This window comes from Malus domestica, chromosome 04 (assembly GCF_042453785.1).
Source record: "Malus domestica chromosome 04, GDT2T_hap1".
Lineage (NCBI taxonomy): Eukaryota > Viridiplantae > Streptophyta > Magnoliopsida > Rosales > Rosaceae > Malus > Malus domestica.
The window spans coordinates 4011145-4024607 of record NC_091664.1 but is presented as its reverse complement, the minus strand read 5'-3'; the positions used below and the strand labels follow the sequence as shown (position 1 = coordinate 4024607).

Here is a 13463-nt window from a genome sequence, read left to right as displayed (position 1 = left end):
GATTGAGTTTACTTTCTGCTGAACTCCTTTTTTAGTTAATACAAGAGGATCAGATAAAAGTATCAAACTATTCTTCTTACGGGATAACATTTGGGCCTTGGACCATCCTCGCCTACAAGACATGACGATAATAATGCAACACATGTTTTTAAATTTTAACGGAGGTCAAAGTTTACATCTAGTCTGTATACGTCTGTTTAGTTGCTTAGAAGACTTCAAAATATGAGAAATGCTAAGCACGTCATTTTAGCTTCTCACACACTTACTTGATATTGGTTGTTCCTTTTGATTTATTCAACCTGACGGTCAAAAGTAAAGGACGTGTAAGAAGCGAATTGAGGTGTGCGAGAATAATCTTCCTAAAATAAAAGACTCGCGCATTATTTAATGGTCCAAGAAATTGGTAAGATATGGAGTAACACTGGTCATTAACCATGAAGCAACAATTAGAAACTCTAAATATTCAATCTCACATCACTTCTCAATAACCAAAATATCGTATTTAGTTCTGTATTAAGGCCTTTTGAAACAACAATTAGGCCATCTCTTGCTGCTTTCAGTATGCGTCGTTTACATCTGTACAACAAATAAAAGCGTGTTAACACATTTGGCCGCGATATAGGCTCGTGTATTTGCTTTCTAATCGTTTCATCCGACTGTTTTGACAAGAAAACCGAAACAAATGATGGGATAACAAATCTACCAAATATTTTCCCAAAAAGAGAAGCAAACTACTGAGATTTTGTTCTAGAAATGAAGTCCCCGACGGTCAAGAATACATGATCCCCCAACACCAGTTCCACAGCAGGAGTGTTCTCAATGCAATCAACATTTATCTGCACAAAGGCACGCAAGGCATTATGAGTACCATCTATTTAAATGCTTTTTTCTCGAGACGAAAACATATCAACCGAATAAAAGGTAAAACAAACCTTTCCCTTTCCTTGTTGAAACTCGGACTTCAAATTTGCATGATCCCTTGATAACAAGTACGTTTGCAGAGCCCGTGCAAATTCTGTGTTTCCTGCAACCATTAACGAATATTTGGACCAGAGGATCAAAATAAGTAAAAATGGTTCGAGGCACAAAATCAAGAGTGTAGTGGATTTTGAATTTGACGGACTTATAATACTCCTAGTTGCATACCACACTAATTTTTGGCGAAGAGAGTACCGACCTGAATATAGAGAAAGAATTGCATCTGAGTCAAGCACTGGCACAGGTCGGGTCAAACTGATAACAAATGACATGCCAGATATCCCATGGAAACTCTCCTCCGCAACAACGACCTGCAATTTGTAAAGCATACAACAAAAAGAAAATATCAAGATTCAAGTGGCTATTTAACATCCATACCAAAAATAAATAAATAATGCAGCTAAACAAAATAAAGCAGTCTCTAGTGAGTGCAACTTACAGCATCTGATGGCATCACACTAGACAGAAGCAATGGCAAACCAATGGTATCCCTAATGTATTGTTCCTGCACACAAAACACTCACCCAATCAGCTTGGAAAAGAGATTAATCTACTACCCAAAATAGTTGTACAGGATGAGTGGAAAAAGTTCATAAAGCATAGATGTTTAAGCAACAATGCTAAATCAATCATAGCTCCATCAAAATTTCGAATCCAAAAAGTTGTTACTCACATCAAACCGAATGTCACTGACAAATGGGAGTGCATAACCCTTATGTACAAAAATAATACCTGAGAGTGCAAAACCCGTTGTGAGACTGATTTATCTTGATCCAACGATTCAAAGTATGCCTCCATCATGTCAGTAGGTTCAAGGGCAGCTTTCTTCCGTAACTTCTGAATTCTGTTTACAATCTGATACGGGTTTGAGAAAATTTCAGTAGAAATGTTATCAGTTCCCATATTAATAACTAGCAGACCAAAATAAATGTAGTAAGGCGTTCGACAATAGGCCGGAAAAAGTGTGTGATACCAATATATTGAGCTCATATAGGAATCACTCTTACAGTGGGGCGGAAAATTTGAGTGTGACACATATATATTAAACTCATGAATGTGATACTTATAAACTAGTAGGTTCTAAAGTATGATTCTAACAATTTTGAACTCACACTAGTGTAGCACTAGTGTAAAGGTATCAAACTCAGTATGTATGATTCCTATATAAAGGTATCACATTCACTCAACCACTGTGAAAGGCCTAACAATTTTTTATTGCCCACTACATCACAATTGAACATAAGGAAAAAAAATGTAAATATGTAAATATGTTCGGTAATAAAAATAGTTGCTGCTATTCCCAACCTATGTCCTATCTTCCCACCCACCTTTTAACAAAAATATGAAGTACAAGTATATCCTTTCAATTTTGGCAACCAGCGAAAAGACTCACTTTCCACCGTCATTGAGAGTCGCCAAAATTTGGCAACAGGGTGCAAGGATAGCCCTTTCAACCTTTTTTTGACTGAAGATATCCCACTTTTACCATATTTAGAACAAAGAGCCAAAACAATGTTGCACCAAAATAATTAGAACTGTTCACCCAGCATAAACCCAACAAAAGTAGGAAAATTACCTCACGAGCAATACCGGCCTCAAACAATGACTCATCTGGACGTAAATCCAAAATCACCAAAACATCACCTGAGATGTGGAACAGAGGAACATGTAAGACCCAAAAACAAGTCAGAAAACGTATTACAAGATGATCTAAAAATTCCCACCGTCCCCTGTAGCATCAATCTCCTTTTCTGTCGTTCCATTAGGACGTTTGAAATCCCTAACAACCTGGACATAAAAGGAATGAAAATAAAACGGAGTTATGCTGTCAGTGGAGTTCCTGGTGGCTGTTTAGACCAGCATCCCACATAAACAAATGTTTTCCACAAGAAAGACAAATCTTTTTGTTGATAGAAAGAGGCTACCTAAAATTGATAATACCTTAAATGCCTTCAACCAGGATAAATCAAATATAAAATATAAGTCAAAGGGAGGGTGGGATAGCATGGCAAAGAAGTTGAGGGGAAACCATAGATGAAGGGTATTATATTAGTATTAAAAGATGAGCACCTTAATATCACCCAGCTTTAAACAATGACCAGAAAGAGTAACTTCTCCAGCTTTCTCAAATGCTAAAATGCTTTCTTGAGACATGGCCTTGACTTCTTTGGCAACAACTCCCATAGATTTTCCAAGTCGCTTACCTAATACGCTGTAAGAAATAAGATGAACAAAACCATTAAATATAAATACATGGTACAACATTCAGCTTTCTTTAGCCCCTATCCCCAAAATAAATTTAACAAAAAAAAATCAAATTGTTCCTCATGTTCTCATACCTAAAATCAGGCTCTGCTCGTAACGAAGCATACTTCAGTGTATCATTACATGGGACAAGAGATCTTACATTAAGTTCCTCCAATACATACTGAGATCAAAAGGAAAACAATTAATGTGTTAGTTGCTGAAGAATAATGCGCAAGACCCAGAAAAAAGGAGTCCATCTGCATGGGGTTTGAACCAAGCCACTACTAAAGATCATAGTTAGTAGCTAATGAAACTTAATGAAATATCCTAAGCTTTCATTTCTATCCCTTACCAGAATTGTTTACAATTATACTTTGCGTGGGTAACTACAAGAGCAATGTAGAACATACAGTTATTAGGTGATCCGTTATCACAAAAGCAATTGGTAAAAATAATATTACTTTTGCCAGAACAAGAGATTTGTGAGAGCCGGATTAACTGAAAGACATATGTACGTAAATTGTGAAGAGCATGTAAGGAAGAAGGGTTAAAGCATGTAAAATCCAGCTGCAAGTCAATTTTGATTTTATCAAATAAAAGAATAAAGAGAGCTAAAATCCCAAAGTATTACAGCCCAGACCCTTTTGGTAGAGGACATTTACTGGTCTGCCGCACGCTTGGGCGAAGCAAAAATTTCATCTGTGAACTATGTTGGATTCTTAGGAGCTGCTTCACGGTACATCAACCACAGATTTTACTTTTATAAATTCACTTTTCTTTTTCTTCATAAAAGCCTTGTATTTTTTGCTTCAAATGATTGCCGAAAACACAACCATGATGTATTGGAAGTAACAATAAACAGACATTGAAAAATTAATAAATGGAGCCTTTTATAAATTCACTTTTCCGTTTCGACTCAAAGGTTACTAGGCTACCATGTTTGACCGGAAAGAGAGTTGTATAAACAATAGTGCATTAGTTGGTACCATGAATAGATTAACTGACCACAAATGTCCACAAATATTAAAAATTATCACGTACCTCTCTTAGCTTTCCACCAATATCATCAAGAAAGTCTGCATCAGGATGAACAATAACCATCTCCCTGTATTTGTTTAAAAAAGAGGCAAGTTTTTTCAGATCAACATAAAAAGGTAGGCAACTGGAACAAAAAATTGGAAACAGACTGGAAGCTATAAACACACCTCAGGGGTGTTTTGAGAGGCTTGTTGTGACGCTCACGAATATTACGGGCAAGATCAATTGTTGTCATCATTCTTGTAACACTTTGCTCTATACGCTCGTCTGTCTGTAATGGGAATACATTTTAGTGAAACATGCAAAAGTTTATAGGAGAATATGCAAATCTAAAATTACAAGGTTTCAGGATCTGCAAGAAGTTCCACAAAAGTCAATATCAGATGGAACTTTAATTCCTTCATGGAGAAATATTCTCCATCTGGCATAATGTTAGTTTTCACTTTTCATGAAATGAAAAAATTTCCAATTTTTTTTTAATAAATGATGAATTAAAGTAAGAAATCTCCTTGACCGGAAAATAGAGAGTAAGAAATCTCACCATCATTTTATTCAATTAATCTATAACATAAATAAGTTAAATTAAGTACACTGAAATATGTCAACCAAACAAGTCTATGAAGAAACAACTGCCCAAATTTCCACACTAGGAATATTAACTAAACAGATAAACTGCTCAAATAACCACAAAAGATTTGATTAGCCATTGATTGATATGATCATAATAAAGAACTGAATGCCAATACCTTTCCTTCTCCTTCAGGAAAACTGCAAAAATGAATGCTTTCCTCTGACTCATTCAAAGCTTTCCGCATATTTTGATAAAGGACCTCCGTGAAGAATGGTGTTAATGGTGCCATTACTTTACATGACACCAAGAGGACCTGCAGACACATAACAAATGATGCACATACATTAACCAAATTTCAAGAACTGAATAGTTACAAAATAACCACTCATGAAAAACCCAGCTATTCGTCAAACAATGGCAACATAAAGAGAGTAACCACAATAGCTTAAAAAGTTACCACCACCCTACATTGTAGAGAGTTGAAAGTGCCATTCTGCAATCCTCTTCACCAGTTCGACCCTTTAGCCTCTTCCGATTGAACCGCACATAAATATTTGTTAAGTTGTCAAGAAACTTCAAAAGATATGGAACCACCTAAAAAGTTTATTCGTTTGTCAGTATGGAACTACGGATTGAATATATAATTCTATGGAATAAATTGATGCGTAGGTCAAATTTCAAGAAACAATTTTTTTTTATCCATATAATCAATAGAATCAGCTCCCATTGTACAGTGATGGACCGGTACGAATATAGGTTTATGAACCCCATCTCCCACAAGGTGAAGGAAGGAGTTTTTGGTGTTGCCAGTCAAGAAAATCACATTTCACTAGCCAGATGCTAAGACCATAAATCTATCTCATTAATTGAACTTCTGTTGATTAGATGTAAGTACTTAATGCTTGATTGATAACTACCGTATAAAGTCGATAACCATTCATCTCTTGCTGAACAAAATAAACAAGACTCTGTGTGGCTGAATTGATCCACTGGTCAAGCACATTAGACGACTTCTGTACAGTGGCTAGATCAACAGGGAGGAAAGGGGAAAACCCTTCAACTTCAAGTCTCTTTGCATTCTGAACAAGGAACCGATATGCATTGTACCAAGGAAGAAATACATCCTTGACCTGAAAAAAATAAAAAAACAACAAAAAATAAAAGGCACTTCTTTTAGAAATTCCAGTGAATCAAAACCAGTAATAAATTCTAGCCCATATAAATGAAGAAAAATACTCGAAACAAACAGAAGTCGAATGTGAAAACTAAGTCAGAATGGTAGATAAATGATGCAGTAAAAACTATTGTAAGGAGTTAGCAAGTATCAAGTGGATTATTAATGCTATATGGGTAGTTTGGGTAATTATTGATGTACTGTGAAAGGGGCCTGACCAAATTTCAAGGGGTATTTCAATTTGGACGAATTTTATGGTAGTATCAGTTTTCTCCCAAGGCTTTCCTTGATTTCCCTTTAGATATCTTTCCATTTAGATATCTAGGTTCAAACAGTGATTGGATTACTTCTATTTAAATCAATAAACTAATACTTACAACACCAAAAACTCCTTCCTTCTTGAAACGTAACGGCTCCGCACGCACAACAGGAGAGTTAATGAGGTATAGTCTTAGTGCATCCTGCACAACAGAAACAGGGAATAGACCAATCATTGGGAAGATTTAACATCTAGAGGCATCCAAAATACAAACAAATAAACATGGACTAAAAAAGAACTTCGTAATACATAATGAAATGAAAAGGGTTCTGCAATAAACGTACGGCCCCATAGTCATCGATAACTTCCATTGGTGAAGGATAATTTTTCAAACTTTTACTCATTTTTTTCCCATCCTCAGCAAGGACAAGTCCATTGCAAATGAGGTTCCTAAAAGCAGGTTTCCCAAATAACGCCGTAGATAACACCATAAGAGTGTAGAACCTGCAGGATGGGAAGGAAAACAATAAAAATTTGGAACCAGGCTGGGCTAAATTTTGGAAACACTTGTGAGTTAGGAACCTAGGATAAACAAGCAAAAATGATTATCTCCAAAAGGCAGCCAACATTTATTTCTTCCAATCAATATTTTTTTAATAAAGAGGTGATTATACTAAGATATTTGATTAACAAAAGTAAAACGTAAGACTGGAATATATATGTTATTTAAGTGCTCAAATGAATTTAAGATTGTTTTGATTTAAACAAATTTTTGTTTTCTATAAATAGGAAAGAAAAATTATCCAAAATTTTGTGAACAAGAAATCTTCTCCCACCTCTCAGCCCAAACATACCATACTTTAGTCCCTTGCATTTAAGAGTTGCTTAAACACCAACACTATGTTTGGAAGAGGGAAATAAACATGGAATTTTGGTAAAAGTCAGAATTTATAGATTGACAGGCACCAATTCTCTTGTTTGGATTCATAAACATAGAAATTTAGAATTTCCACGTAGAAAAAAAAACTTAGAATTTGGGACCTCCAAATCCCAAGTTCAAATTCCATGTAAATAGATGTCATTTCTCAATTTCTATAATTGAGAGTTTAAAAATAACAAATTCCTTATTCAATTCCATTGTTCTTTTAGGTTAACCAAACAAGAAAATTTACAAATTCTAGAAAATAAAATCTCGTCATTTCAATTTCCGTCATTTTTAAATTCCTTAGTAATCTTAAATTTCTTCATCCATACATAGTGTAATATTTGTTGTTTTTCATCCAATGCCGTTAAGGATTTTATGCATGCAACAGCAATCTAAAAGGTGTATCAGCCTGATATACGTATATCATTACCTAATAGCTTAAGCTTTTCAAGTCGTAAGGTTGTCTAACAAGGCAGATGAACATATAACTTCAATATCATATCACATATTTATCTAACTAGGGGAAGAAACTCAAATCTGGTAAATGGACAATGCAAAAATTTACCATCCACGAGTCTGATCTAGCCCCTCAGCCACAAAATGGCCAGGGAAATTTTCCTCAAAATGTTCAACATTCTCAAAAGGATAGTGGATATAAGCATAAGGCATGGACCCACTCTCAAACCAACAATCAAACACCTGAAAGGAAAATTAAATGATCAACGTCAAAACGAGAGCATTATCAAAAAGCATAACTAGAATGCAGCACAAGGTCATTGATTACATAATGGTGAATAAAATGGCAACACTTGAGTATGATTTTTATCCTTTCAAAGTAAACAAGTATTTGAGAGCAGTTACAAAATAATGTAGAAGTCCATGAAACAAGTACAGCAACAACCTTCAAAAGTTCAAAAACCAATGAAAGCAACAAATTTCGACAATGTTTAATTACAAATGAAACTGTATGAGCCACAACAATTAAAGTGTTTAATGCAAAACTAACTATGATTTAAGTACAAAAAAGGGAACTATAATGTGTAACAATGATTCAGTAACCTTACATCATCTATACGTCGAAGAACACCATATTCGGGACCTCGGCTTGAGGGAATAGTAATGTGATCAATATTGTGGCGGTGCAGATCGAAAACCTATTTTAATCAGCATAAGAGAATATTACATTAGATATGTTAATTCGAGAAAATGCAAAATGAACAAAAAAAAAGTCACCTATTACTTGTTAATTCATGAAATTAACAATTAATAAAGCATAGAACTTAGGAAACAAGAAGTCCAGGAATATTCACGAATAATTGCATACACGTGGAGACAGAGAGGAATCAAACCTTAACACCAGAAAGCTCTTCAAGCTTCTGAATAGAATCCATTACAACAATTTCTTCACCATCCTCACTAATCCAGACTGGAAGTGGAGTGCCCCAAAATCTACTTCGACTAACAGCCCAATCTCTTGCATTCTCCAGCCAATTGTGAAAGCGCTTTTCCTGAAATATGGCAATAGAACAGATGGGGACTTATTGCCATCACATTTCAGAATTTTATGAAACTCTCTCATATGAGGACGTATTGCCTATTTCTTACAAAATAGAACATGACACCAAAACACAGTTTATCATCTAGCATAGCAATCCAAATAGCCATTGGCAGAAATTTCCATATTAGAAGGTTCACGGAATCCAAGTTTTGCAGCAAGTATCACCAGTTTTCAACAGTTTAAACATACGAAATGTCACATGTCATCGATAGTTTGTGGCAATAATTAAAAACGGCTATATTATTTTATTTGACAAAGTAAGCCCCCTATAACACAGGATTAAAATAAATAAATAGAAATGGTAAATAGGGAAGACAAGATACAATATTCAAGAACCTCCAGAGACTCAATTACATCATCAGACTATAGTTAACCTACTTTATCACCCTAAACTGTTGCTACTTATCATCTTTTACCACACTATCCACCCAAAGAGTATGTCATTTACCAAACTCAGCCTAAAAAATAAAAAACACACATCAATAAAAAAAAATAAAAAAAGCAAGGAAGAAAAGCATCTATATTCACAAAAAATTCAACCTTGACAAAATCAGGAACCCAGTAAGTCTGCTTGTTGTTTTCTAACAATTTTTCTTTCAACAGCTCCACTCGGATAAACCTGTAATCAAATGGTAAAACTTATTTGAGATGAGACTACAAGTAGACATGAGAAGAAAGAAAATAGAAGGGAAATATCATTTTCGGTACCCTATACTAAATCAATGGAACCCAATAAAGTTCAAGTACTAAGAACATGCAATAAAATTGATCAAACAGAATCTAACTAGAAATCAGTGGACTAATGTAACTCAGTGCAGAAAGACTTAATAATCAAAATAACAGAATATAAAGTTGGACTAAATAATAGCTAGTTTAAACTGCAGTTACCAGCTTGGAACAGCTCTGTAAATAAGCGGAGTTTTAGATCTCCAGCAAAAGGGATAAGAATGAGTAACCGTTCCAGACTTCACTAGCCTTCCTTTTGCCTGAGTAAATATGAAGAGTTACATCAGAGCAACGGATACAAACAAATAGAAGCGTATAATAAGTACAGAAACATCCCAATCCCAAACAGAACTTTGATTTCTATTCTTAACTCACTTTTATCCCAAAGATATTTTCAACTAAAGATGACAACAAGATAACAAGAATAAATAGCATCATAACACGTCCCTACCTATTCTTTGATGTCAAAACATAAGCTTAGAGCATGGAGCTAAAATTGAACACATCTGTGTAAGTTAGAAGATATATTTTAAAAAAAAAACTGGGGATTGTGCAAGTAAACCACCCTACAGATGTGCGTCCGTGTATGTATACAAACTCTCATATACCTTCACTGCTTCAATAATATCTTTATCTGCATCCTTGACATAGCACTTGCTGAAGTCGGTAATTCTTTCGGTAAAGCATCCATCATCATCAACAGCTACAATCAAGTTCTCTCCCTACATTCCAAGAAAACAAAGGCAATGTGGGCAAAGAAGTAAATAAGGGCCTGAAAATAATCCCATCGCAGGATTAGAATTCCAATCTCTGGAAAACACAACTTTTCCATTCATCAACTCTTCATCCATACAACTACTGGAATTATAAGGGATACTTATGTTTCACAATGCCTTAAACCTAAAGAACACAGTAAAGTAAACCTATTGCAGGAAAGAAATCCTAATCCAAAATGGAATAGGAAACTAAAACCAATCCCAATAAATCTGGAAAGAATCTAAAACTTTATAAAGTAGGAAATCAAACGACTAAAACCCTAAATATTAAAAATACTAAAACCCTAGAGAACTAAAGACTGAAACACCCATTGATTTAGGAAATCCTTCAATTTGGTTCCTCATTAGTTATCTTGATTAATGAATCAGAAAACCTCAACCCATGAAAATATACTATTTACATGCATCTGAGTGCATACCTTGTTGATTACTTGATTTTCAAGGCAAACACGATAATCATCTTCACCAAATGCAGGAGCACAATGCACAATACCAGTACCACTGTCATTGGTAACATAGTTGTCCACAACAACTCTAAATGCCACATCAGAGAACTCCGTAAAGTAGTCAAACAGCGGTTCATACCTGCAGTTTCCAGTCTCTTTTTAATTGTGGTATGAGTCAAAAAACACGTGAATTATAAAAACAATGTAGACAAAAGAAACCACCTAAAACCAAACTCCAAATTGAGGATAACAACAGAAAATGAGGAACAAGTACTCACTTCTTTCCCTCTAACGAAGAACCAGAGAATTTCTCCAATACTTCATATGAACTGTCCACGGTTTCCTTTTTCCCACCTGAGGATCCTTTGGCCTTTGAATTTAGCTTTTTTGAATCACCAACAGATCCATGTGCTACATTTTCCTTTGGTTTCTCATTAGGAAGAGCTGACAACCGAGATTCAGCAACAACATAAACTTTTCCAGAGTACTTGTTGCGGACCTGATTTGTTTTCCACCTCAAATTAGATTCTACAGTAATATAGCATAATAAAACCCATTGAATAAAGTTGAACAAAAATTCTTGGCATCAGAATATGGTCTGATATCACAAAAAAATAAAGAATAAATAAATACACTCATTAGTTTTAAACACAATAGAGATGAAAACTAGTATTACAGGGCAATCAAATTTATGTGACAAAGAAACTGAAAAAGAGATGAAAACAAAAATAGCAGGCATTTACTTTTGTTACTTTTGCTATTAGTAACTGACCTTCACATAAGTAAAATTTGCATTGACACAAAGGGCCAAATTGCTCGGGAGGGTCCATGGTGTAGTTGTCCAAGCTACAAAATTTGCCTTTTGCGGATCTCCAACAATTGGAAAAGTCACCATAATTTCAGGATCAGGTACATCCTGTGTTTCTCTAGAGATGTCAAATATGATAGAGATTCTTAAACATCAAGCTACAAGTAGTTGAATTCAGGACAGAACAAGAACACAGACAAATTCCAAGTTTCACCAATAGAAAGTATGTCCCCCTTTTAACACAGACAAATTCCAAGTTTCAACAATAGAAAGTATGCCCCCCTTTTCCTTTCATTTATATTATGCTGGAACGTTGAATTCATAGATACCGGTTCTTATATTGAAAAGATACTAATTTCAAGTTTCAACACATTAAGCAAAAGATTCAATAACAATACGAACAACAGTTGAAATAATTTAGCAATCTTTATCTTTATATATAATATCAATAGAAGTATCACTAACCCTGTACTCTTGACCAGCCTCAAAATTGGAAAGCGGTGTCTTGCAACCAGTGCTGTATGGCATGACCTATAAAAAAAAGGAAAACAAAATCTGTCAGTGGATATACAACGCATCCCTTTCTTTTGCCAAATACGTCAAACAAAATGTGTCCTCCCTCCCTGCTTAAGTTGGACACTATCTCTCCTCCCCTCGCCCTCCCTCCATTTCTCTCATGTTTCCAAATTGTAAGTTTCAATAACCGACATTGAGCTTATACCCTAACTAGAAATCATTATCTAGTTAAACAGCAACAACATACTTTAATCGAAAAACCGATATCATTTCCAATTAAGCCCCATTTCCAATTATGCAAAAACCAGTTTTATTCAGAAAATCTCACTAACCAGTTGAGCAAAACGGAAAGAAAACACAATGCAATCAACCAACCTTGAAGCCTTTATAAACAAGACCCTTCTCAAATAACTGGCCAAAGACCCACCAAACGCTCTCCATGAACTTCAAATCCATCGTCTTGTAATCGTTATTGAAATCAATCCACCGCCCCGTCCGCGAAATAACCTTCTCCCACTCCCCCACGTACCGAGTAACAATGCTCCTGCAGGCTTCATTGTACTTATCAATCCCCATCTTCAGCACATCGTCCCGACGCTTGATCCCGAGCATCCGATCGATCTCGTTCTCCACCGGCAGACCGTGGCAGTCCCAGCCGAAGCGGCGGATGACGTGGTGGCCCGTCATGGAGAAGAATCGGGTGATGACGTCTTTGATGGTGCCGGCCAGTATGTGGCCGTAGTGTGGGAGTCCGGTGGCGAATGGAGGACCGTCATAGAAGACGTACTCGGGCTGGCCCTCTGTGCGCGCCAATTGGGTTTCGAAGGCCTTGATTTCAGACCAGAGCTTGAGGATAGTCTCCTCTTGCTTGGGGAAGGAGAAGTCCTTGCCCTCGCACACCTCCTCCATGGCAGAGTTGAAGCTGAGGGCGGAGAGGGAGATGATTTAGGGTTTTGAGAGCGGCGATGGTGGTGAAAAACTAGAGTGAGGGTTTTACAGGGGGATCCGGATTGTCTCCTCTCTTATCTATCTCAGCCGTTCATTCCATGCCAAGCTGATTTAAAGCTCCAGATTGTGACACGTCGCCGGAAGTACTCCTCACGCTCTCTTTAAAGCCGAATCGACTGCGTAAGAAAACTCTGCCTTTTACAATATGGAGAATCTCTTGATTCAAGAATAAAAAGTAGCGTTGATAATAAAACGATTGTCTGATTCCAATAAACTATTTCAAAGGTTATGAAAAGGTTAAGACAATCTTTTAAAAGAGATGTCAAAATTGTCATATAAATATATAACAGCAAAAAATATACAATTTATTTCAACCGTGATGTCAAAGATGACACGGAAAAGAAGGCTAAGTTAACATGGACAAAAAAATTTTCAAATTTGAAGCTGCCTTCAAAATTAATTTTTGCTATTTCCAGAGATATACCACTTGCAT

The 13463-nt window shown here is 35.9% G+C and overlaps 1 protein-coding gene across 2 annotated transcripts; it reads right to left on the bottom strand.

The window, feature by feature from the left end:
* Positions 1-478: 478 nt before the first annotated feature.
* On the bottom strand, positions 479-13185 carry LOC103435434 (isoleucine--tRNA ligase, cytoplasmic). Of its 2 annotated transcripts, XM_029100891.2 has the most exons (28): positions 12398-13185; positions 11972-12037; positions 11471-11614; positions 10977-11197; positions 10672-10837; positions 10085-10198; positions 9639-9736; positions 9291-9369; positions 8542-8700; positions 8257-8346; positions 7758-7891; positions 6612-6771; positions 6386-6469; positions 5752-5964; positions 5303-5428; positions 5010-5147; positions 4431-4534; positions 4267-4330; positions 3318-3406; positions 3049-3190; positions 2703-2766; positions 2555-2622; positions 1711-1833; positions 1418-1483; positions 1178-1289; positions 933-1024; positions 704-836; positions 479-576 (listed from the first exon to the last, which is right to left on the bottom strand). In XM_029100891.2, the coding sequence occupies exons 1-27, from the start codon at positions 12929-12931 to the stop codon at positions 732-734; spliced, it is 3555 nt and encodes a 1184-aa protein (XP_028956724.1). In that variant the 5' UTR covers positions 12932-13185; the 3' UTR covers positions 479-576; positions 704-731. The 2 variants fall into 2 exon arrangements, with proteins under 2 accessions (XP_028956724.1, XP_028956723.1); XM_029100890.2 differs by having other exon boundaries at positions 479-836.
* Positions 13186-13463: the final 278 nt, after the last annotated feature.